This window comes from Anguilla rostrata, chromosome 6 (genome assembly GCF_018555375.3).
Source record: "Anguilla rostrata isolate EN2019 chromosome 6, ASM1855537v3, whole genome shotgun sequence".
Lineage (NCBI taxonomy): Eukaryota > Metazoa > Chordata > Actinopteri > Anguilliformes > Anguillidae > Anguilla > Anguilla rostrata.
The window spans coordinates 1838191-1864641 of record NC_057938.1 but is presented as its reverse complement, the minus strand read 5'-3'; the positions used below and the strand labels follow the sequence as shown (position 1 = coordinate 1864641).

The following is a 26451-nucleotide window of genomic DNA, read 5'->3' as shown; positions in this document are numbered from 1 at the left end:
TAGCAGGTGTACGGCTGTGATGACATCTGGTTTAAAGGGTAGGCTGTTAAACTGTACCATTTCAACCAAGGCATGAAAAAACAATGTTTCATAACATGAAGTCTGAAATCAGTTAATGGGAAAGAACATAGTAAACCTGTCCGTCAGGTTGTGTACGCACGGTCTATTTTTATTTATATTTTGAATATTACATTTTTAATTATCAGTGTTTAAGGTGAACTCATGCTGTTACAAGGGGAGAACGAACTGGCGAACACAAAGCTGCCTTCTGCTCATGAACGCGCCAGTCATTTGTGATCGTTCCTGCGCCCAGCCAGGGGCAACCAAAGCAAAAGGCGGTTCATGTGCGTGCGCCTTTAAATAGTTCTGACGCTGGATGTGCCGATGCGAACGCGTATTGAACAAACACCGCGTCCCCTCCCTCGCGCGCGTCATTCTGTCTCCGTACCGACACCCAACCTCCCCCCGCGCGCTCGCTCTCTCTTAAAAAAAAAAAAAAAAAAAAGACGCTGTATGGCGTGCTGATGCTGACAACTGATGTTTTTTGTGAAATTTATGATCACAGAAAACACGCCTGCTATCAGAGGACAGTTAGGTTGTTTTGGGAGAAAAACTGAATCGTATTTACAAAGTGATCTTTTTCATTTTCTGTGCCTCTCTCCCTCTCTTTGACCCTGGATTTGCTATGACATCAAACCACAATGCACCGCACTGTTTGCAGTTTACCACACTCTCCATGGCAATAAGCGCTAGCACAACCCCTTATTCAAATAGAACCGGAAGAAAACGTCATTTCTGTCCAATCTGGCCGCTCTGAAATGACATAATGGAATTCAGAAGGATAGAAAAGCCTGGGACGGCCCGCCCCCGCTCGCAGAAACCGTCTTTCGCGGAGAGCGAGTCACAGCGCGAGGATTCGGAGCGTGGCTTTCTGCGCCAGCTGCGAGAGATCAGTTTCAAGATAAAGGATATGTGTCATTGTTTACAAGGAAAAACATCGTCAGGAGGGATATAATCATTTTTTACTGAAAACGGAACAGGAAGTCGGATAAATACACTCGAATCGAAGTCTAAAGACTAAAGTGCAACAAACAGAAACTTGTTGGAAACGAGGAAGTGTAGCTCACTTGCTAACTAGCTATAAGCTAAGGAAAGCTGAGAAAAAATAAGTATAAAAAGACTTTATAATTGTTTTTTCCCATTGGTTTGGCAGACAACTGAACAACACTTTATCATCGGAGCTGAAAGCTCTATTTACCCCTACATGCACGAGGGGTTAGAATGGAAACGCCCTTCTACCATGATGATGTGTTGAATATTACTGGGAGAACCACGCGCGCTTACTCTTCCAACAGGATGATGAAAAAGGATATGAGTTTAAACCTCACGGACACAAGTTCAAACCTGAGGCCGAGTCTCAGAGACGCCGAGGGGATCCTGAACTCTCCGGACCTTGGACTCCTGAAACTGGCCTCTCCGGAACTGGAGAGACTGATCATTCAGTCTAATGGCATGGTCACTACGACGCCGACCTCGCAGTTCCTGTTCCCAAAGTCTGTTAGCGACGAGCAAGAGTTCGCGGAGGGCTTTGTGAAGGCGCTCGAGGACTTGCACAAGCAGAACCAGCTGAACGGCGGCACGTGCGCGCCGACCGGCGGTCTGGACCTCAGCACGAGCGCGGCCCCCGTCACCGTGCACACGGACCTGCCCGTGTACACCAACCTGAACAGCTACGGTAACAGCCCCCTGGGGACCACGGTGAACTACTCTACGGACACGGTCCCCTTCCCGCCGCCCCCCTCGCATCCCCTGAGCGCGCAGCAGCGCCTGCACTCCCTGAAGGACGAGCCGCAGACGGTCCCCGACGTGCAGAGCTTCGGCGACAGCCCGCCGCTGTCGCCAATCAACATGGACACGCAGGAGCGCATCAAGGCGGAGCGGAAAAAGCTTCGCAACAGAATAGCCGCGTCCAAATGCCGAAAACGCAAGCTGGAGAGAATATCGCGGCTCGAGGACAAAGTTAAGTCTCTTAAGACACAGAACACTGAACTGGCCTCCACCGCGAGTTTGCTGCGGGAACAAGTTGCCCAGCTCAAACAGAAGGTCATGAACCACGTCAATAATGGATGCCAGCTCCTGCCACACCAAGTCCAAGCTTACTAGAGGATTAAGGGGCGCGTCTCCGGGTCCATTTGGATCTGCATAAGCGCGATTCATTCCTGACTCAATTGCCTTGACTCTGTACTGAGCACTGTATTTCAAATGCCGACATTCACAGAAAGGACACTGTCGAGTGACGCGCGGAGATATAAGTTGAAGACACGTTTACAAATATTTTAGAAAAAAAAAATATTGTAAAGCTTAAACAGAATTCACCTTACTTGCCTCTCTCGAGAGAAACGGTTTGGTTCCATGTGTTCATATGTTTTATTTGACAGTAGCCTTCGCTGAATTTCGAAGAATTCATCTGAAAAGGGAAAACAAGTATATGCATGTTATAGTGACAAACTCGATGAATACCAACTATCATCTGGGTGTCATTGAGCGCATGCCGTTTACATGTATGTCTGACTTGTTTACAAGCACTTATAAACGGATAAAATGTCCATTTTATACAAAACGTAACTGTACAGTGTCCTATTACAGTGTTTTAAAACTTCGCAGATTGTTTTCTGTTTAACGTATTTGTGTGTGCCGTTTTTTTCTTTTACATTCCGTATACATATGTATATATCAATCTTGGATATTGCGTTGTACAAGTGTTAAATAAAAATACTGAACAACTTCACCTCCTCGCAATTTTAGTTGTTTTTACGTAGGCTGTGTTTGTGTTGCGCTGTTAGAATCGGGGAAAGGTTACGCAACGCTTCTGGGCAGATGGGAAATGGGCTGTCCACACAAGCTATGGATCTCACCTTCTTAAAAGAACGTTTATGAAATATGGGCCTTGCAAAGTTTACACCGAGTCCTGTTTATGCGCTATGGATAGAATATGTTTGCTTTCAAAGTTTTTGTCTAATTAATGTGTTGGCTATTAGATCACCACAGAAATGCCCGTGGTCATGCGGGAAGTCAAGCCTGATCGGCGTTTTATTTGCCTCGCACTGAATACAGTGAGGAGCTAAGCAGACGAAAAAAGAAATCGATATTTGTAAGAAGCCGTGTATTTAAAATTTATAAGGTCGTTGTAAATAAGAAATGACTTTTGTATTTCCCGCAACAACCCAAGCGTCAAATGTCCTTCTGGAAAACCATCGGAGTTGTTTTCATACAGATTGAATATAGGAAGATATTCTACGCTCTACTTCCAAAGAGTTCTAACGCAAACGAGAACCATTTTTTGGAACTACGTGGATTTGATTCTATGGGTGTTGCAAGACTTACACAGTTGGTATTAAATATTGAAAAAGCTTGTGGCACTAAAAACGTAGTCCCAATCCACGGGTTCTTTCAAATCAAGATTCTATTCCAGCCACAGAAAGACAGAATTCTTTTTTTGAGAGTGACGATTTTAATAGATTTTATATGCCAGTAGTTAAAGGCACTGAACAGGTAGAATACAACAAAGTCATGTCGGTTCAGGAACAGATTGAAAAAATATATGCTTATTTTATTGTTGTTGTTATATATTCATATGATGAACCGGTTCCTGACCCCAAAAGTACGAGACAGTAACTACTAGGACACTTTGGCCCTTTTCTGAAGATAAAGAGGGAACATTGAGTCTCTGACCGACTTCAGGCGATATTACGCCCTCTAGTGGCTATTCTTTATCCGACACATCTGTAGTCAGCCTCCAAAAATCCTGGTTTACACAGTCCACACCAGAATAACGCGAGACTTGAAGAACCGAAGCCGTTTTGATATACAGAACCCGCAAACAAACAAAATATGATCAAAAGGGGCAGGTGGTTCACCTGGGTCATAAATGTACAAACAACAATTACATTAGCATTAAACTAGGCCTAAACCAGAAATAGGTATTTACATTTTTGGCCAATCGGTTGGTCGCAGATCTTTAAAATGTTAGGGCCAGAAATTCGGTGGGAGGAGGGGCGTTGGCACGTGTGACCTAAAGGGGGGGGATTCCCATGATAGACAGAGGCCGTCAAAAAATATTAGGACACAGGTTTTTGCTGGGGTAGTGGGGCATAACACGAGATCTTTTCATGTGGCCCAAAATCCCCAGTGGCGCCCCTGGGCATTGGGTCAGTTTTGAAAGAGCTCAGCGAGCTCTGGAACTCGACTGGGTGAGTCACAGCAGAGGCCTCCGAGAGCCAAAGCTATCTTTAGAAAAAAGTAAAACAACTCATGACTCCAGCGCTGGCCCCAGTGAGGCTGAGGGGACAGCTAGCGCAATGCTAACTGCACTGGCCCCAGTGAGGCTGCGGGCACAGCTAGCGCAATGCTAACTGCGCTGGCCCCAGTGAGGCTGCGGGCACAGCTAGCGCAATGCTAACTGCGCTGGCCCCAGTGAGGCTGCGGGGACAGCTAGCGCAATGCTAACTGCGCTGGCCCCAGTGAGGCTGCGGGCACAGCTAGCGCAATGCTAACTGCACTGGCCCCAGTGAGGCTGCGGGCACAGCTAGTGCAATGCTAACTGCACTGGCCCCAGTGAGGCTGCGGGCACAGCTAGCGCGATGCTAACTGCACTGGCCCGAGTGAGGCTGAGGGGACAGCTAGCGCAATGCTAACTGCGCTGGCCCCAGTGAGGCTGCGGGCACAGCTAGCGCAATGCTAACTGTGCAGGCCCCAGTGAGGCTGAGGGGGCAGCTAGCGCAATGCTAACTGCGCTGGCCCCAGTGAGGCTGCAGGGACAGCTAGTGCAATGCAAACTGCGCTGGCCCCAGTGAGCCTGAGGGGACAGCTAGTGCAATGCTAACTGATCACACTATGTGGAAATTCACGTGACTAATTTAAATCCCACATTTGAATTTAGATTTCTCAAGTGGGGGTAAAAAAAATAAATAAAGTTGACACAGTAAAGCCAGTGAGGGACATCCATTTCAGTATTGGCACGTTACCATGACCCAAGTCACTAATGAACCGGGAAACAGGAGCTTATTGACAGCACAAACTTTTATTTTTGACTTTATTTATTGTTCCACAACATGTACAGCAGCTCAGGAAATGCTCACAATCTAACATTTTGACACAGTTCATTTTTTTCTCACTGTAATTGTAACTGCTAAACTGAATAATGAATGTTTTTTCTTTTCTTAAATATATTTTATTTCCATAAAACAAGTGTAAAAATCTATGTAAACCAAGTCAAAATCTGCAGTATTGTGCAATTCTTCATTTGATGCATGATGTACGATCGCAAAAACATAAAAATGATATAACAGGTAAGAAAAAATTCTGAAAAGAGCAACACTCGAAGGAAAAAATAAATAAAAAAGTTGTCATAAGTCATCAGGAATGGTCTACTAGAGCATATTCCCCACAGAACGCGCGCACACACACACACACGCTGAGAACAGTTTTGCACACACTTCGTGCGTGACCCTTGTGGTCCTGCCCAACGCGTCTTCCTCTGTGTTTTTGGCTGGACCGCACACGCGAGAGCCGGAACCCAGACCTGCCGCGCGGATCTCGGAGGACCGCACTGCGCTCCTGGAGCGGAGAACCTCGAGCCCCAGAAACCGCCCCATTCCACCGCCAGCGCGCGCGATGGGCAGAGACCCCTGGGGCGTCCCGATGGGCAGAGACCCCTGGGGCGTTCCGATGGGCAGAGACCCCTGGGGCGTCCCGATGGGCAGAGACCCCTGGGGCGTTCTCCACGTGTTTCAGAGTAACAGTCTTCTGGCTTTTATTACATTTCAGGAGATTTCTTTCCAGGTTTGTACTTTTTAATTGAACTGAATTACCGTCACCAATATATTCAGTCGATCCGAACGGACTACGAGGAAGGTAAAATAGCAGAACAGCAGCGATTCCACGTTTGTAACATCTAAGATTACCACAGATCTACCACAGTACCTGTTCTACAAGCAGTATTTACCAGGACACAGCTCCTTCAGTGTGAGATCATAGGGTTTGTATTTTTTTTTTTTTTGAAACCTAAAAAAGAGGCGAAGCTGTCAAAACATTGATTTTAACTTCCTGTCTCATCTCCCCGTCAGGTGCTGCGTTGTTTGACATAGTTCAGCTGGTGCAGATGTCACCCACTCACTTCCAAAGTCAACACCAGCCTGAACCCAGACTCAGCTAATCAACACCAGACTGAACCCAGACTCAGCTAATCAGCACCAGACTGAACCCAGACTCAGCTAATCAACACCAGCCTGAACCCAGACTCAGCTAATCAACACCAGACTGAACCCAGACTCAGCTAATCAACACCCGCCCGAACCAGACTCAGCTAATCAGCACCAGACTGAACCGACTCAGCTAATCAAAACCAGCCTGAACCCAGACTCAGCTAATCAACATCAGACTGAACCAGATCAGCTAATCAACACCAGACTGAACCCAGACTCAGCTAATCAACACCAGACTGAACCCAGACTCAGCTAATCAGCACCAGACTGAACCCAGACTCAGCTAATCAACACCAGCCTGAACCCAGACTCAGCTAATCAACACCAGACTGAACCCAGACTCAGCTAATCAACACCAGCCTGAACCCAGACTCAGCTAATCAGCACCAGACTGAACCCAGACTCAGCTAATCAACATCAGACTGAACCCAGACTCAGCTAATCAACACCAGCCTGAACCCAGACTCAGCTAATCAACACCAGCCTGAACCCAGACTCAGCTAATCAGCACCAGACTGAACCCAGACTCAGCTAATCAACACCAGCCTGAACCCAGACTCAGCTAATCAACACCAGACTGAACCCAGACTCAGCTAATCAACACCAGACTGAACCCAGACTCAGCTAATCAAAACCAGACTTAACCCAGCAATCAACAGCAGACTGCACAGACCCGACCAGTCAAACTCCACACGCTGCAGGTCCCCCAGAACGAGGCCCCTCACCCTCCCGTTCTAACACAAAGCACTGCCACATACCTGCCGATGAACACTTGCCCTACATCTTTAAACGGTCAAAAAAAAAACTCCCACGCTGTAAAAATGTATTTTCCATTTTTTTAAATATTGCTTTATAAGTACAGTCATTCACAAGCAGTAATAGAACGAAAAGAAAAGATGCTTTGTGTTCGTTTTTTTGTTTTTTGTTCTTTTTTTGCAAACCTGGAGTCATTTCAGCACAATTCACACAAATGACTAAAACCTATGTACAATTCTGTTTATTTACAGCAAGGAAGACTATTGGGAGGGCAGAACTGGAGAACCACCAATAGTGTCTAGAGTTTACTGGACCAGGAACAAGGAGTGATAGGAGAAGATGGACCAATGTCAGAGGTCAGGGGTCAAGGGCGATGCTTACAGCAAAGGTCAAGCAGGGAAAGGACTCGACTACATGTGTAAAAACAACAGAATTCAATACGTCACAATAATCATAATTATAACACTAGTGCTCTCTCAAAAATGTACCACTAGACTAAAGCTCCGGAAACATTATTGTACCTAGGCAACAGTCCCTAGGCTGCAACAGTTGCCTAGGAACCCTAAGGTGGGTTCCTTCTCCAGCAAATCCACTATCACAGCCCAACACACGGAACCCCCCCACCCCCCCATGATGGGTAACTATGGAAACGGGCCCCTCCCTTTCACGGTTATATCCCGTTATTCCACATCATAACTACTCTCCCATAATTCATCATGCTCTGAGGTGGGAAATAATTTCAGTATGAATAAGTGTTTGTGTGTGTACGTGCATTAGTGTGTATACAGATGTGTGTGTACGAGCGTGTGTCCAAGCGTGTATGTGCATATATGTGTATGCGCATTTGTGCGTACTTGACGCCTGTATACACCCGTGTGTGTGAGTGTGTGTGTGAGAGCACAGGTGCATGTGAGCGTGTATATACGTGGATGTGTACAGGTGTGTGTGAGGAGGTCCTAGCATTGTGACAGGTGACAGGTGAGGGGCGTGGCCAGACGAAGTGAACAGTCCATGTCATTGGTTAGCCTGGAACTGTTTTTGGTCACGGAAAGATCGGGAATGAGGCATTCCTTTCCCAAACCTGCGGAGAGCAGCATGGACTGATCGAAACTCACAGTCACCCGCCCGATGGGCCTTCTGGGGGAATCTCACAGTCACCCGCCCGATGGGCCTTCTGGGGGAATCTCACAGTCACCCGCCCGATGGGCCTTCTGGGGGAATCTCACAGTCACCCGCCCGACGGGCCTTCTGGGGAAATCTCACAGTCACCCGCCCGACGGGCCTTCTGGGGAAATCTCACAGTCACCCGCCCGACGGGCCTTCTGGCTCCCAGCAGCCCACAGACCGCCAGCTCCCTTCAGCTGAGCCGAGCCACGGACCCAGTGGACCCAGCAGAACCCACGCCCAGCGGAACCTTCAAAACCCGCTCCCAGCAAGATCCCGGTCCATCAACCTGAGTGACAGCTGTCACAACCTCCCGCAGCTGAACAGCTGCCATCACTCTCACCCCCTTTCCCCCCACCTAGCGTGGAGCACGACGCAGACGTCAAAAGTGATACATCACAAAAATAAATAAATAAATAAGACTAATAAATAATGATCTCATATACAGTATATACGTCTGCATTTAGTGTTGGGTGACTGATGGACTGGCATTCAGTCCCCTTAATAAAGTCTATGACTGCGGGGGTTCCATGTGCCCAGTTTAAACTGCAATCTAAAACAGTTACAGCTGATCACAGACCACAAATAAAACCATTCACAGAACTCGGTTTAAAAAAATGACAATAAGGAAAGAAACTGCATCTGCTGAGCACCACAGCCCCCCCTAAGAGGGGGGGGGGGGGGACAGGACACCACATGTTAAACACTGCATTCTGGGTACTTGTCCAAGTTCAGGTGCGCTACATTGTGTTTTGTGTAATAAAGCCCTCCCAACCAAGCGGGGGCGCTGTATCGTACTTGGCGCTTGCATTCCACTTCTACAGTGAAAGAGAACAGGACAATGATGGTGGATTTCCAACTGAGCACAAACAGAAAAGGAGCATATTGGTGTTTTTTTGGGGGGGGGGGGGGGAAGAGTGTGGACAGCTCTGGGACGAAAAAGCAACAAAATGAGAGAAATCTGTGAGACATATCGGTAATATTTACACAGTAATATGTTCATATTTTGAAATTTCACCACTCATCTATTCATATTTCTAATATTTCATTTTCTTATGTGGATTCTTAAATATATACCTTTAGATATATAATATACTGCGCATGTATTTACACCTTTCAAAAGACAGTTGCAAGATCCCCCCCCCTCCCCGCCTCCCCGCCCCCCCAACTTAAATTTCTCTCAACAGAATTTCAGTACTGAAGTACAGGCCTGTATACTTCAGGTAACTGGTGAGTCTAAATGGGCTGAATGGCCTGTTCTTATCCCTACAATGTCTTGCCTTCATTTTGTTCCAACTGGCCTTTTATTCTTACAGTGGATATGAGCTTTAGAATATACTAAATAAAGTAACATAGTGAATTTAGCAATGTTAAAATACTGAGTTTGGGGAGAGGGGAGGGGGGTATATGGCTCCCCAGTGATTCAGTTAATAAAGGTGTTCACCATGGGTCCAGGCTGGGCCCAATAGCCCAGACGCGGTCAGACAGGGACTCTGCAGCAGTTGGCTAAAGTCAGCCTGGGACTTTGCAGATTATCCTTTACACTAGTGCCCCCCTAACCACTCACCAAGGTACCTTCAGGCGTGTACGAAACGCATGAGGTGAAAGGGGGTAGGGTGTAAGGCGTACGGGGTGGGGGACAGTTTTTTTTAAGGTAGTGGGGGTCTGAAAAACATTTCTAGCTTTAAAGGGTAACTTCACCGAATATTTAATACCAAATTTCAATAATTTAGCAGAAAATGCTGATAAATTTGCATGTCGTTCCTTACCTTGAGGTTCAGCAGGCAGGTATGATGCCTCAGACACACTGAAGGCTGTAATATGCTGCTGAAATGCCAAAAATTCAACATTCCTCCATGTCTGACAGCAGAAAAACTACAACTTCCTTCCATTGAAAGTTCTTTTCTAGTTTTGCACTCTAATACCCACAATGCACTATAGAGCTGGTGCTGCCACTTCCTTCCTGTCAGCTCCAAGCTAGCACACAGCCACAATACATGCAAATTAAAATTTTACACAGCCAGACAATCTAGATTAGAGCACAAAGATCCGACACCATCTACAGTGTGGCTAAACAACTGTTTGTGTTTCTGTATTAAAGTGATCAAGAATGTTTTTAATGTAATTTGCAGATGTGGCACAATGAATTCTGGGAATTGTAGGAGGGCCAGGCAGCACAAAGCTGGTAAAAAAGAAAAAAAAACCCAGACTATTAGTTGAAAAAAGCTGTTTTTCTCAACAATGATACTGACTGCAGCACAGGCACGGGTTTAAATTTCGGATTGTCGGTGAAGTTTCCCTCTAAGGCCACTGCTGGAGGTCATGGCAGGAGGCTACTTATGGGGACTGGATTTAGTGTGACACCCCTCCGGGGGGGGGTGGGGGGGGCAGTGCAGGGAGTCTGAGGTAGGGGCAGGGCGTGGGGTTGGGGTTGGGGTTGGGGTGCAGGGGCGGGGGGGGGCGAGGGGGCGATCTTTAGCAGGCGCAGTCCTGCTGTGGGGCAGCCGGCTGCTCGGTGAGCTGGGGCCCCTGTTTGGCCCCCGTGACCGCGGGGTCGGCCGCGTCCAGGCTCTCCGACATCTTCTCGCAGATGATGTCCACCAGCCGCTCGAACGTCTGCTTCACGTTGATGTTGTCCTTGGCGCTCGCCTCAAAGTACTCGAAGCCTGGGCGGGAAGTGAAGAGCCAGTCAGGAGCCAGAAATGGTCCTAAATCCCTTCTTTGAAAATTGGTCAAATACAGGTGATAATGGGTTTATTAACCTGCCGTAGGAACAAGAAATGTGATGGAAGTAAACGTGGCTGTGGACTTTTTTGCAAGGACACCAAAAAGAATAGATAAAAATTAAAAAGGGTCGTCAAACGTCCCTCTTGATAAGCTTTCGGTGATATCAAAACTGATATCACAGATGTGTGTGAATGTTGATATCAGAGATGGGTGTGTGTGTGTAAATGTTGATATCAGAGATCTGTGTGTGTGAGAGTGTTGATATCACAGATGTGTGTGAATGTTAATATCACAGATGTGTGAGTGTTGATATCATAGATGTGTGTGAATGCTGATATCAGAGATGTGTGTAAATGATCCACAGTTAGAATACAAGCCTGAGGCTGGGTAGGCTGGGACTCACCCAGGTGATCCGCCAGTTGCCGACCCCTCTCCGCTGCCACCACCCGCTCGTCCTCCATGTCACACTTATTTCCCACCAGCAGCACCTGCGCGTTGTCCCAGGAGTACGTCTTAATCTGCGTGGACCTGTGGAGGACCAGGAGGGAACGGCACAGAGGGAGAGATCAGCCCATCCTCACACACAGAACACAGAACTCTGAGCATAGAACACAGGACACAGAACTCTGAGCATAGAACACAGGGTACAGAACACAGAACTCCAGGCACAGGTTAGAGAACACACAATCGCTGGCACAAAACACAGGTGAGATAACTGTAAACCTGCACTGTCTCCATCACTACACCCTTAATCACAACAGTCTAAGGCCCCGCTCATGCTTGCTTTTTTATTCATGGTGCACACGCCTTTCTGAAAAAGCCCACAGGCATCAACACTCTGTGACCGCCGTCTGAACAAAAAGAAATCCGATCCGGATCGAACAGATCCACTTCCAGCGGGAGTCCGGCTCGCGTTTTCCCCAGGGTCGGATACGAATGCAAACGCTGCAGCGTGCACCCCCAATATTCTGCTAACCACATCCCATAATAAGCGTGTGGGGGCGGAGGGACACACTGTTCTAGAGCCGCTCATTAGGACAGAAAGAACCCATGCTTAATCCCTGCACAAAGGGATGTGAGACGGGACCTCAGAATAAACGCATGTGATCCCCACAGCACACCATGAACTGTGTGAACAGAAACCACATCTATCAGATACACAGAAATCACACCGGTCAGCTACATCAGATTAGAGTGCAAACAAGACCTAACAATTCCATTTAAAACAGTCCATCATTCCACCTTTATAGAATTCCTATTCACAACAGCCTGGTATAATAAAAGTGTTTTCTTTTTTTATGGGAACTTTCTAGAAATCCCAGAACCATTTAATCACAACATCTTAAGACCGGAAAAAAATTTGCTACATTCTAGAATTCAGACTCTAAGCAGTTGACCCACCAGTCCTGCACGGCGTTGAAGGACTCCTCATTGGTGATGTCATACATGAGGATGAAGCCCATGGCTCCTCTGTAGTAGGCCGTGGTGATGGTCCGGTACCGCTCCTGCCCTGCGGTGTCCTGGAACAAAAGCACAAAGCATGAACGGAGAAAGACACGCTCGCATGCAAGCACGCACACAAGCAAGCACCCACGCAAGCAGGTGTGCAAGCATCCAAACAAGCAAGCAAGCAATCATGCAAGTAAGCAAGCAAGCAATCAAGCAATCAAGCAAGCATGCAATCAAGCAAGCAAGCAAGCACGCAAGCAGGTAAGCAAGCATGCAATCAAGCAAGCAAGCAAGCACGCAAGCAGGTAAGCAAGCATGCAATCAAGCAAGCAAGCAAGCACGCAAGCAGGTAAGCAATCATGCAAGTAAGCAAGCAAGCAATCAAGCAAGCATGCAATCAAGCAAGCAAGCAAGCACGCAAGCAGGTAAGCAAGCATGCAATCAAGCAAGCAAGCACGCAAGCAGGTAAGCAATCATGCAAGTAAGCAAGCAAGCAATCAAGCAAGCATGCAATCAAGCAAGCAAGCAAGCACGCAAGCAGGTAAGCAAGCATACAATCAAGCAAGCATGCATGTAAGCAAGCATACAAGCAAGCAAGCAATCAAGCAAGCAAGCAAGCAAGCACACAAGCAAGCAAGAGAACCACAGAGAAAACTCAATACTCTGTTAGATAAATTAAAATAATTTGGATAGTGAACACATCCTGATACTTCAGTAAATACACCACAGAAACATTGTTGCCAAAAGGCAACACCATCCCTAGTGTGTATGTAGCTACAGCTCTCTGGAACACACACACACACACACACACACACAGACACACACAGACACACAGACACACACAGACACACACACACACACACACACACACACACACACACACACACACACACACACACACACACACACACTCACACACACACACCCCTGTGTCAGGGCTTCTGCCTGATTGGGTTACCTGCCCAGAGATGGACAGCTCACCTTTCAGTCCCTCCCCCCTTATCATACCTGTACATCTCACCTAATTATACCTGCAGTGTGCACACAGTGCTGTTCAGCTCTCTCACACAGGTGAGATGCTTTATGAATACGGAAGCTGGTTTGTACCACTCTTACGCAGATGCTTTATGAATACACACTCTGGTTTGTGTCACTCTTACTCAGATGCTTTATGAATACACACTCTGGTTTGTACCACTCTTACTCAGATGTTTTATGAATACGGATGCTGGTTTGCTGCACACACTGCAGTTAGTTTTGTTCCTCTGATGTGACTTCAGGTTGGTTCAAATCAAAGCCATTTGATGCCAGCCAATGAGATGGATTGTGAACTTTCTCAGGAGAATTTTTTTGCTTCCAGAGTTTCAAAGCGTTTTCTGACGGCTGCCGAGGTCTCTGAGACTAGTCATGTCAAATCTACGACCTGTCCCGACATCAAAAGACAAAGATGGAGCCGCTGAACCGGCCCATAGCTCGTTGTTATGGAAACAGTCATTTCCTCTTTCAGTCCTCGTTTTGATGTGGGCCGCGCAGCCTTCAGCAGCGTATCGACACGTTTCTCTTTCTGTCTGAAATGAAAGCTTAGCGGGCTCGTCCAATCAGCTCGTCCAGCCGGCCCGTCCAATCGGCTCGTCCGGTCGGCCGCGGCAGTGTGGATCTGAGCCGGGTTCACGGTGCATGACCCGGAAATCACCAAAACGCCGTGGAATCAAAGGCCTGATCCCAGGTACTGTGGGATCACAGGACACCTCCTTTAAAACACGCACAGCAGAGCTCTGATTGGCTGCAACAGTAACGCAGGCCCAGGAAAGAGAAGGAAGGCATCCGTGGTTCTCTATACGCACAGAGGCCTGCGTAAGGACCACTACAGGCTGTGTCCAGAGCGTGTGCGTGCTGGGGAATGGGGGAGGTGTCCGTCCAATCAGAGAGCAGGCCGAGCAAGGGGGAGTGGGGAGGGCAAAGCGGGACAGCCAATCACATGGCTCGGTGAGCTCATGCCCTCCAGCTGTGGCATTTCAGGGCTGCAGCAGCAGGAGAGGGATTCTCCTCCTGACAGCTGTGTGTGTATGTGTGCGCGCGCACGCGTGTGTGTGTGTGTGTGTGTGTGTGTGAGAGCGCGTGCGTGTGTTTGTGTGTCTCTAAAGTCTTACAGACAGGGCCCATTTCCCTGCAGTATGCAGACGAGCAGCAGTATCAGGTTTGGGGAGCTTTTAGGGTGCTTTAGAGAGAAATGACCTCCCAGAATCCCCAGCACCATCTCATCGGCAGATAAAGCCTCTCCCGCAGAAACGTCCTCCAGCTCCAGACTGTGGCAGGTCTCAGGTAGCTAGGTGTGTAACCCAAGCTGCCGGAACCAGAGGTGCCCAGTGTAACCGAACCAGCCGTAAATCAGGTCCCGACTCTAAATAAACCAGCCTATCCTGTCCTGCACCTTCAATGGACACTGACAGAAGGCTATACAACACCATGACTCGGCTGTTTCCAGCTGTACAAAGGGAAAGGGCTATAATGAGCCAGCCTGGTTCAGCTCTACAGTGGGAAAGGGCTATAATGAGCCAGCCTGGTTCAGCTCTACTGTGGGAAAGGGGTACAATGAGCTAGCCTGGTTCCAGCTCTACAGTGGGAAAGAGCTATAATGAGCCAGCCTGGTTCCAGCTCTACAGTGGGAAAGGGCTATAATGAGCCAGCCTGGTTCCAGCTCTACAGTGGGAAAGGGCTATAATGAGTCAGTCTGGTTCAGTTCTACAGTGGGAAAGGGCTATAATGAGCCAGGCTGGTTCAGTTCTACACTGGGAAAGGGCTATAATGAGCCAGCCTGGTTCAGTTCTACAGTGGGAAAGAGCTATAATGAGTCAGCCTGGTTCAGTTCTACAGTGGGAAAGGGCTATAATGAGCCAGCCTGGTTCCAGCTCTACAGTGGGAAAGGGCTATAATGAGTCAGCCTGGTTCCAGCTCTACAGTGGGAAAGGGCTATAATGAGTCAGCCTGGTTCCAGCTCTACAGTGGGAAAGGGCTATAATGAGCCAGCCTGGTTCAGCTCTACAGTGGGAAAGGGCTATAATGAGCCAGCCTGGTTCCAGCTCTACAGTGGGAAAGGGCTATAATGAGCCAGCCTGGTTCAGCTCTACATAATTGTATTATTATTAGTGGTTCCATTGTTATTTATAGCACTAACTATTGATTTCTTAAGTTTGTGTTACTATATGCTTCGAAAAAATGTATAGAGGCATTTCCTGCAAGTTAAGCATTTTAAACTTTAAGGCTGAAAGAGAGAGGAAGCGATGGAAGGAAAGAGATAGAGAGAGAAAAAAGGAAAAAGAGAGAGAGAGGGAGAAGCACTGACCCAGATCTGCAGCTTGATCCTCTTGTCGTTCCTGTAGATGGTCTTGACCTTGAAGTCGATGCCCACGGTGCTGACGAAGGCCGGGGTGAAGGAGTCGTCGGCGTAGCGGAACAGGAAGCTGGTCTTGCCCACACTGCTGTTGCCGATGATCAGGATCTTGAACATGTAGTCGAAGTTCTGGTCGGACGACTCCTTCTGGCCGTAGCGCGCGTCTGTGGCAGAGGCCATCTGAGAGGGGCCGGACGTTTCGCAGCGTTTGAAAAACGGAATCTCAGACGGAAACGGCGGCTTTTATATCGCGCCGGTACTTCTGTCACCGCCAGGGCTGGGCAATATATCGATACTATATCGATATCGTGATACGAGACTCAGACTACATATCGTCTGGGATTTCGTATATCGTAATATCGTGATATGGCGTAAGTGTTGTCTTTTCCTGGTTTTAAAGGCAGCATTTACAGTAAAGTGATGTAATTTTCTGAACATGACTGTTCTATTATTTGCCTTTACCTACTTAGTTATTACATGATGATTATTTATCAAAAATCTCCTTGTGTAATTTTGTGAAAGTACCAATAGTCATCCCCACAATATCATCACAATATCGATATCGAGGTATTTGGTCAAAAATATCGTGATATTTGATTTTGTCCATATCGCCCAGCCCTAGCCACTACGTCACATTACGGGCCATTTTAGCAGATGCTCTTATCCAGAGTGACTGACACAGCTTTGGCATTTTTACACAGGGTCCATTTACACAGCTGGATAAACACTGAAGCAATGCAGGTTAAGCACCTTACTGAAGGGTACAACAGCAGAGTCCTCCTGGAGCGTCGTGTCCTCGTGGAATAGTCTGCCAGGCCACGTAGTAGAGGCAGAAACTGGGGATTTTCAAGACCAGGCTTGATACGGTGTTAGATACTATCTATCTGGTCTGTAGGTAATCAGAGCACTAATTTAGTCAGGAAAATGGCGAGCATTGTTGGGCTAAATGGCCTGTTCTCCTCAATGTGCTGTGCTATGCTATGCTATGCTATGCTATGCTATGCTATGCTATGCTATGCTATGCTATGCTATGCTATGTTATGGAGAATCAAACCTGTAACCTTTCACTTACAGGCACAGTTCCTGAAACATTAAACTACAGTGAACACAAGAAACTGGTTCAAAATGAAAATATTATTATCATTTTAACAAAATCATTAAAAAATGAATGTAATATTTTGAGGAATAATCGAGCACTGTACACCCGTACAACACCTGAAAGCATAACATCACGAACGAGCTGCTTTGGAGTTCTGCAAAGAGTACTTTTCCCGCTTTAGACCTCAGACACGCTGAAAGGCCCCATACCTGCTTACCTGCCTACCTGCCACGGGCAGGACACCAGAAACGTCTCTGAACATCTTTAGTAGCACACAAAACCTGAGCCAATTCAACACACGGGCCAGAACTGAGACAATATCAGACAAAAAAAAAAAAAAACCCAGAAAGTGACCTACCCCTTTAAAGGGAGCAGCACACAGGTTTTCACCCTCGAGTGGCAACAGATGTGAACTTCTCCGACATTCAAATGAAAAACAAAAAAATAACACTGACGTAGCCGACGTGTTGGGAAATCGCACAGGAGGGGCGATAAAAAAAAAAAAAAAAACCCACATAAAATAACATCAGCAGGGGTTTGTGGAACACTGTGCCCAGACTCGGAATGCCTACTCTCTTCCCCTTTTAAATCCCCACATTAAAAAAAAACAATCTTTTCAAAAGGGCCTTTATTACGGAGTAATCATGTTGTCTTGTGATGTTCGCACGGTGTCATTACTCTGGCTGCTCTTATTCTCCTCCTGGCATCTTACCCTCCCTCCAGTGCGACTTAAAAAGCATTTTACAGTGCATTCACCCAGCGTCCATTTATTACAGCCAGATGTATACTGAAGCAATGCAGGCAGTGTCCTGCCCGGGAATCGAACCTGTGACCTTTAGGTTACCAGACCAGTTCCTTACCCAGTACACTACACTGCCGCCCCCAGTGTTACTGTGCGCTTCGATGTTCATGTGTGCAGCAGCCCTCCCTCCTAAGGACTGTTATGACATAAGGAAGCCTCTGCGCTATGTGAGTCACACAGTACTCACAGTGCTTCTCAAAGGGGGGGTGGCAAGGGGGGAGGGTGGCAGTGAAGGGGTGAGGTTGAAGGAAGGAAAGTCCAAAAAGAAAATAGCATCCAAGTGGAACCAAGGTTGTTGGGGAGGGGGGTGTGATTCAAAAAGTTTTCTATTACCAAAGTGGCGCCTGATGTATTCACCACTGCAGCATTGAGATGACTGCACGGCACTTCCAGATTATACTGGATTATCAATGTTACTATGACTGGGCATGAGGTAATTAAAATTTTGCTTGGTTATGAATTTGAATTGGCTCACTGAATTAGCTGCAATTATTTACGCATTTTATTCTGTACAGCACAGTGATCATGGGAAAAGCACAATCAGATAACAATAATAATAATAATAATAATAAGAATAACAACAAAGCCTCTTTCTACTTCCCCATTCCATTGATCACTCACACAGTACAGCAGGCTCGTCTCCATGGTTTCACAGGTGTGAAGCGTGTAGTTAAAGCCACATTAGCCCCTTCCAGCCAATCAGGTGACTGAAACAGGGGTTTGCTTGTCAGGGACGAGCGCAGGAGGGGAGCTGACAGGGGCTGATGTGGGACAGAGGAGGAAAAATCGACGGCGCGACCTGCAGGGGATGTGGGTAACGGAGGAGAAGCGAGTCGATGGCGCAATTCATCAGCGCGGGTACGGAAACGTGACTCCTACCCGCCTGACGCTCGGGCTTTAAGGGCAAGCCAGGGACACAGAGACACACACACACACACACACACACACAGCCAGCTACACCACACACCACACACACACAGCAGTCTCACACACACACACACACACACACACACACACACACAGTCTCACACACACACAACTCACACACACACACAGCCAGCTCACACACTCACACACACACACACACACACACACACACGCCAGCTCACACACACACACACACAGCATCACACCCCACACACTCACACACACACAGCAGTCTCACACACCTCACCACACACAGCAGTCTCACACACACACTCACACACACAGCCAGTCTCACACACCCACACACACATACAGCCAGTCTCACACACTCACACGCACTCGCACTCACACACACACACACAGTCAGTCTCACACACACATCACACACACACACACACACACACTCACACAGCCAGTCTCACACACTCACACACACACAGCCAGTCTCACACACACACAGCCAGTCTCACACACTCACTACACACACACACAGCCACACTCACACACACACTCACACATACAGTCAGTCTCACACACCCACACACACATACAGCCAGTCTCACACACTACCGCCTGCGCACTCAACACACACACACAGTCAGCCTCACAACTGGACTATGCCATTGATACAAAATCGTCGATAGGCATATCCTAAAAAGGTCACACGACAAAGGTCACATTTAGGCCACAAGCCCATTTTCCACATCGCCATGCTGACCAACCGCCAATCTCTCACAGCCATGTCCTGCGATTACCCAGGAGCCCCGGCACCATGTGACTGTGGAACATTCTGGAGAATGAGAGCAGAGCCAAGCTTTGCTACAATCATCTTGTTTGCCGAACAGGTAACATTAAACTGAGCAGCATGCTTATCGATGCTGTACCTGCCACTGCTGGAACTGAACGTGTCCCCATTCCCTGCTTCTTCATTAATATTCATTACGAGGGCGGGGCCAGCAAGCGGTACTTCTGCAGTCAGCACACAGAGGAGACTATAGCCCAACGCCCCCCCCCCCCCATGAGCCACTGGAACCCTCCACACGCGGGGAGTTCGGGGCACAGCAGGGAGTTAGGGACACAGCGGGATGGCGGTCTGAAGGAGTGTAGCACAGTGGGTAAGGAACGGAGTGTAGCACAGTGGGTAAGGAACTGGGCTTGTAACCGAAAGGTCGCAGGTTCGATTCCCGTAGGACACTGCCGTTGTATCCTTGAGCCAAGGTATTTAACCTGCGTTGCTTCAGTATATATCCAGCTGTATAAATGGATGCAGTGTAAATGCAGTGTAAACAGTTGTGTAAGTCGCTCTGGATAAATGCCTGTAATGTAATGAAGGGGGACAGCGAGGAGTTTGGGGCAGAGTGGGGACACAGTCTGACTCTGGCGGGTTGGCGGTAAAGGCCGCCATGACCAGCGAGTCACAGCGACTCCGGAAAATGGCGTCCCGAAGTCCCCGCGGTCTAGAGCGAGGTCTAAAAATGGAAACACACCTCCTCTCCCCCACCCCCCCGGTCGCTTACGCTCCGTGCTCAAAACCTCCTGCGGCCTGAAGGAGCCAGAGGCCTTCAGATCATGGGAGGGATGTGTCCTTTGTTTTGATAGGTCAAGTTGCTGATGTTGGGAATGAGTACTCGGTTTTGATTGGTCACGGTCTTCATGGTGAAGTGTATACTTGAACTTCACCAGTAAGGGTACAGTCACAAGTATCCAGAACTAGTCTAGAACTTTGCAAAATAGGATGCTTCACCCCAGTGAGGGCAGGCCACCAACCAACCAACCAATCAGGACAGGAAATAGTCCAGGACTAGGCTTAGCCTGTGTCTGTGAAACTGGCCCTATATGTACAGGAATAGGATTCCAGCGTGACGCTCTGCTAGCACTGCTCTTGTGTTTTTAAAATAGCATCACCACCGACAGGCGGGAACAATGGCCACTGCTGCTCCTCAACAGCAGCAGAACCCCACCAGCCTGGCGAGTGCATTATCACGCGCTACTTAAATAACTCCTGACCTACGCGCTGAAAATATGCTGTCCTGGAGCTCTGTGCTGCCCAGAGTCTCACATTACAGCGGCTGTCTTCGACTGATAAGAGTCGGGTCGGAATGCCGATGACCAGCGCTGTGCTTCTCCTGCACGGCCAAGTGCGGTTAGGTGGACTAAACAGTTCAAATCGCCTTAAATATCATTATGATGTCATAATGCGGTACCGTCTGGTATTGGCCACCGCTGTTGCCCTGGAGATGCACAGAGAGGCGGCGCAGGAATGTCCGCTTAAGAATGTGACGTCACTCCAGGAGAAGCAATAAGATTGTGTGATTAGTTCCCTTAGCTCTGTAGGTCTTACTGGGTGGACCTGGCTGGAGAGGTCTGCAATTCGAAACTCGGAGCAGTTAAACGGTAAAATCGTCAGTCCCAGGCACCGATGCGACGTAGGCATTGTAGTGCCCGGCAGATCAAAGTCAGAACGGCTTGCGGGCACCCTCTGCTCACGGGACGGCCAGAGAGACACAGTGTACACATACCGGAACGGGCAACTGTGGATCCACCAGCGTGGATCAGTGCATCGGCCAAACGGAAATAGCCATGCACTGTACCAAAAGCCCTAAACCACACTGCTGACCGAAAGCCCTAAACCTCACCGCTAACCAACAGCCCTAAACCACACCGCTAACCGACAGCCCTAAACCTCACCGCTAACCGACAGCCCTAAACCACACCACTAACCGACAGCCCTAAACCACACCACTAACCGACAGCCCTAAACCACACCACTAACCAACAGCCCTAAACCACACCGCTAACCGACAGCCCTAAACCTCACCGCTAACCGACAGCCCTAAACCTCACCGCTAACCAACGGCCCTAAACCACACTGCTAACCGACAGCCCAAAACCTCACCGCTAACCAAACAGACCATGGGGCCCATCCACACACTGGAACAGAGCCTAAACAGATACCAGACCATGGGTCCCATCCACACACTGGAACAGAGCCTTAACAGATACCAGACCATGGGGCCCATCCACACACTGGAACAGAGCCTTAACAGACACCAGACCATGGGCCCATCCACAACTTTCGAACAGAGCCAGTTAAATAGTGAAGATCAGTGTGCCCATCCTAAACAGTGAAGTATACAGACCTTACGACACCAAGACTCATGGGGTCCCATCCCCTATCTACTGGTTACAGAGGATACCAGACCATGGGTCCCATCCACACACTGGAACAGAGCCTTAACAGACACCAGACCATGGGCCCATCCACATACTGGAACAGAGCCTTAACAGATACCAGACCATGGGCCCATCCACACACTGGAACAGAGCCTTAACAGACACCAGACCATGGGCCCATCCACATACTGGAACAGAGCCTTAACAGATACCAGACCATGGGCCCATCCACACACTGGAACAGAGCCTTAACAGACACCAGACCATGGGGCCCATCCACACACTGGAACAGAGCCTTAACAGATACCAGACCATGGGCCCATCCACATACTGGAACAGAGCCTTAACAGATACCAGACCATGGGCCCATCCACACACTGGAACAGAGCCTTAACAGATACCAGACCATGGGCCCATCCACATACTGGAACAGAGCCTTAACAGATAGCAGACCATGGGGCCCATCCACATACTGGAACAGAGCCTTAACAGATACCACATCGTGGGGCCCATCCACACACTTTCAGAATCAGCTTCAGGTCACAGCGATTAAATAAAGGTGAAGATCAGTGTGCCATTTTGTCCTAAACAGTGAAGTATACGACTGGTGCGTAAACCTTGAAGGGAACTCTGGGAAATGCAGTTCCTCCAGTCTCCTCTTCTCATCTGCATGTTTCCTGTGTTTGGTACTGAAGGTACTGAGAATGAGAGAGAAATACCAAAAAAACCCAAAGAGGCTATGGCCTTTAATGGTTTCTCCTCCATCACCTCTTTTTCTTTCCCTCCCACCCCCCTCCCTCCCTCTGTCTTAGATGAAATAATCGAGGGTGAAGGCTTGACGGTCCACACAGCACATTTAAAAAACTATTTCACTCCCCCCCCGCCCCCATAGCTTTCCTACACAAAAACGATTCTGAAAGGCAGGTGCGCACATACTTCCGCCCGCCTAGATAGTCCGTGACCGTGACGCACTGGCCCCACGGTAAAAGATATTTAATTACCCCTGTCCACCACCTCTCTGAGCATTAACCTTCCCTTCATTTTCCACATTAATGCTGGACAGGACCATTATGATTCAGACCGTCTATTTATGGTGCGGCGAGACACTCGAGACGTCTCTGCAGGCCATCCATCAGCAAGGATTACAGGTCGGCCCACACAAATGGTTACATGCAGAATTAGGTCGATTTATTTATTATTTTTTTTAAGCGCAGGCTGCGTAAATAACATGATAAAGGAAGGTCGTCTACAATAATCATTCATCCTACCCGCCAGGCTGGTTTCGCTGCTTCATCTAATGTTATATGGCGTGTAGCCTACTAAATGTACGGGATGTACGATCAAATAACAACACATAACTATTCTTCTTATTCTTATTATTATTATTATTATTATTACTATTATTATTATTAAAAGGCCTGTATCAAACAAGTTTCATGTTACCTGGGAGCATCAGCTTTTTCGTGGTCGCTTGGTCGATTTTGATGCATTTAGAAACCAAAGATGTTTCATTTTTAACAAGTCAGCATGTCTATTAAGGCACCGCGCGCACGCCTGCGACCCTACACGCCTGCAAAGTGACAAGCTCCTGAACGATTGGTTACTCAGCGTCTTCTGCTGCAGCGGCCAATGTATGTTGATGCTTATCTTGGCTTAACAGGATAGGTAGTCGGTTTGTTAGCTAGTCTAACGTGCGTTTATAACGCCAGTCGTTAGCCTACAGACCATACTTGCGGTCGGGGAAAAGGCGTAAAACCGGCCCACATGTAAACGTTGCAAATTCTGCGTGTTTCTTCCTCTCCCAAAAAGTACCACCACATCTTAGAACCAATCGATATGCAAAAGGACAATCACGAAAATATCCTCGATGAAGCTCACAGCGTAAACGTCAACGCTTACGCGCTGCTGCCACTCACGGCGGCGAGCAGGCATATGTGAGAGATCAGAGATGGGTCCGTGTTGCTTCCCGGCTAGATAACGTTAGCTAACCATCATACAGCTTGGAAACCACGCGCAGATTAAGAAACAAGTAACGGAAAACAACACCATTCACAAATATATTTTTCATCTGTTGATATCTAGCAGTTGACATCCTGTGCCCCACGTCGCTGCATTTAATTCGCAATTATTGTGCTCGTTTTAGTGTTGCCGATCGACATTGCCCCATTCCTAGTTGGTAGCAAGCTATTTCGGCGTTTGGCATTATTTCTTTTATTTTTTATTATTTTTTTGAAAAACGACGATCAGCTTTACCAGACAGAATTCTAAAATGATAAGATATTGTCGCACGGAACGAGGTAATCGATATACGGGCGGATCTCAACGCACATCGAAGCAATGCCTTCTAAAGCTTCAAAATGCAGGATAAAATAAGACAGCAACCATCCATAGCAAAACACTTGCTAGCTTACGCGTTTCTCCGCTGATATTTAGCTTGCTAGCCATGCATTCTGCTAGCTAAAGCATCCTATGTCAAATGAAGGTTATTCTTCCGTTATTTAATTCATCCGGCGCTCCACCGGTCATGCGAAATAAAAGACGCACGATGTCAACGACGATTGACCAAAAAAAACGGTTACTTTAAAATAAAGGCGTCAAACTTACCTTTCACTGTATATTTTCTCTGCTGCAGCTCCGATTGCACCAAATGCAGCACTTCGTTTCGCACCTGCAGAAACACAGAGACGTCACCTGATAGACTGTGACCACTTCAGAGGCGGGATCAAGGGGGGAGGTATGTTGACTGACGCATCGGGGAACCTATCCGAACTACGATCTTGCTAAAATATTTTAGAATATTCAGGACGCGACTTAGCGTAATGCATAATTTATACACAGCTGAACCGCTCTCTATAATTTATGAGAAAATCTGATAATTCTCAATCGGCTTGACATCATTATTCATCATGTTAGCCACGCACAGATCAAATTTAGTTCATTTCAATAGAAAATGATGTAAGATATTAAGGTTAAAGTACTATACGCTGTGTATCTTTCCATTCATAGTTGCCCCATTTCAGGGCACCAGAAAGTATTTTAGGACACCAAACTGACAGAGTATCACCAGGGAAGATACCCAGGGTCTGGTGATGTCTATGGGTCGCAGACTTTGGGCAGTCATTGATTACAAAGCATTTGCAACCAAGTACTAAACATGATCACTTTATATAAGATTATGCTAATTTGTCTAATTACTTTTGATTCCCCTACACTGGGTGATCCACATATAAAAAAGAGATACAATTCCTACTCGTTTCACCAGGTATAAATATAAATACCCACACATTAAAACTGACAGTCTGCTCTTTAACGTCATATTCATTATTTATTTTCAAATCCAATGTGCTGTAGTACACACCCGGAAAAACAAAAATTGTGTCACTATCCAAACACTTATGGACTGCACCATGTATTCAAATCATAAAAAGAAGCAGATTCAGTATCAAATCTTAGGCAGGAGAAAGTAAACCAAACCCACAGGAGAAACAATGAGCAAAGCTGTTGCAAAAACATTACAGGTTTTTGTTGTTGTTTTATGGTTTTACATAGCCTGAATCTTTCCTGGAATTAGAAAAGCACTTCATCCACTGCAAAAAAAATACATTATTCACCCCTCCTCTGGTCTGGAACTGAAAGAGCTATTCAAACAAAACTGTCCCAGTTTTCTGAAATATTATTTCAAAATGAAAGCCAGGGTCCAGCACTGGCAGTACTAGTCTAGCACAGCCAGGGTCCAGCTCCAGGAGCCCGGATTCCATGGGTTACACCCAAAACCAAAACCAGGTCATTTATGAAGAGCAGACGTTTAATCTTCATATCTTAAAGAGGGCAGTGCCCACACATTTTTAGAAGTTACTTACAATTCCTGTGTGTGTGTATGTTACATGCCAGTTAGTGTTAGTGCGTGTGTGTGCGTGTTTGTGTGTATGTGTGCATGTGTATGTGTGTGTGTGTGTGTGTTTGAGTGTGAGTGTGTGTGTGTGTGTGTGTGTGTGTGTGTTTGAGTGTGAGTGTGTGTGTAAGTGTGAGTGAGTATGAGTGTGTGTGTATGTGAGTGTGAGTTTGAGTGTGAGTGTGTGTGTGAGTGTGAGTGAGTGTGAGTTTGAGTTTGAGTTTGTGTGAGTGTGAGTGTGAGTGTGTGTGTGTGTGTGTGTGAGTGTGAGTGTGAGTTTGAGTGTAAGTGTGTGTGTGTGTGTGTGTTTGAGTGTGAGTGAGTGTGAGTTTGAGTGTGAGTGTGAGTTTGTGTGTGTGTGTGAGTGAGTGTGAGTGTGAGTTTGAGTGTGAGTGTGTGTGTGTGTGTGTGTGTGAGTGTGAGTGTGAGTTTGAGTGTGAGTGTGTGTGTGTGTGTGAGTTTGAGTATGAGTTTGTGTGTGTGTGTGAGTTTGAGTATGAGTGTGTGTGTGTGTGTGAGTTTGAGTATGAGTGTGTGTGTGTGTTTCTGTGTAAGGGGGGATGTCCCTGAGTAAAATTAGCCCACATAGAGAATACTGACTAAGTGTCCCTAGAGGTTAGTGCCCCTCCTACTAGCTGAGGCTCAAAACAAAAACAGACATTTGGGAGCCCAGATGGTGCAAGCAGACCTATCGAGTGACGGGTAACCCAAACCAGACCCATCGGCACGCGAAACACAGAGAGAGAGGCGAAGAACCGGGACCAGATCAGACAGACTCCAGAGAGAGACCGCCAATCAGCCTCCTGG

The 26451-nt window shown here is 47.4% G+C and overlaps 2 protein-coding genes across 2 annotated transcripts; one reads left to right on the top strand and one right to left on the bottom strand.

Moving 5' to 3' along the window:
• The first annotated feature begins 856 nt into the window (after positions 1-856).
• Positions 857-2788, top strand: LOC135258144 (transcription factor JunD-like). The gene has a single exon (XM_064341415.1). It carries the CDS (start codon positions 1282-1284, stop codon positions 2161-2163), a length of 882 nt encoding a protein of 293 aa, XP_064197485.1. The 5' UTR covers positions 857-1281; the 3' UTR covers positions 2164-2788.
• A 2273-nt stretch (positions 2789-5061) lies between these two features.
• On the bottom strand, positions 5062-24496 carry LOC135258143 (ras-related protein Rab-3A-like). Its single transcript, XM_064341414.1, has 5 exons — positions 24357-24496; positions 15703-15930; positions 12312-12430; positions 11314-11438; positions 5062-10849 (listed from the first exon to the last, which is right to left on the bottom strand). Exons 2-5 carry the CDS (start codon positions 15928-15930, stop codon positions 10659-10661), a joined length of 663 nt encoding a protein of 220 aa, XP_064197484.1. The 5' UTR covers positions 24357-24496; the 3' UTR covers positions 5062-10658.
• Between the last annotated feature and the right edge of the window lie 1955 nt (positions 24497-26451).

Coding starts and splice junctions, on each gene's coding strand:
- LOC135258143 (XM_064341414.1), bottom strand. CDS start 15,930: ATGGCCTCTGCCACAGACGCGCGCTACGGCCAGAAGGAGTCGTCCGAC. Junction 12,431..15,702: donor GGATCAAGCTGCAGATCTGG/GTCAGTGCTTCT, acceptor CTTTTGTTCCAG/GACACCGCAGGGCAGGAGCG. Junction 11,439..12,311: donor TTCAACGCCGTGCAGGACTG/GTGGGTCAACTG, acceptor GGTCCTCCACAG/GTCCACGCAGATTAAGACGT.
- LOC135258144 (XM_064341415.1), top strand. CDS start 1,282: ATGGAAACGCCCTTCTACCATGATGATGTGTTGAATATTACTGGGAGA.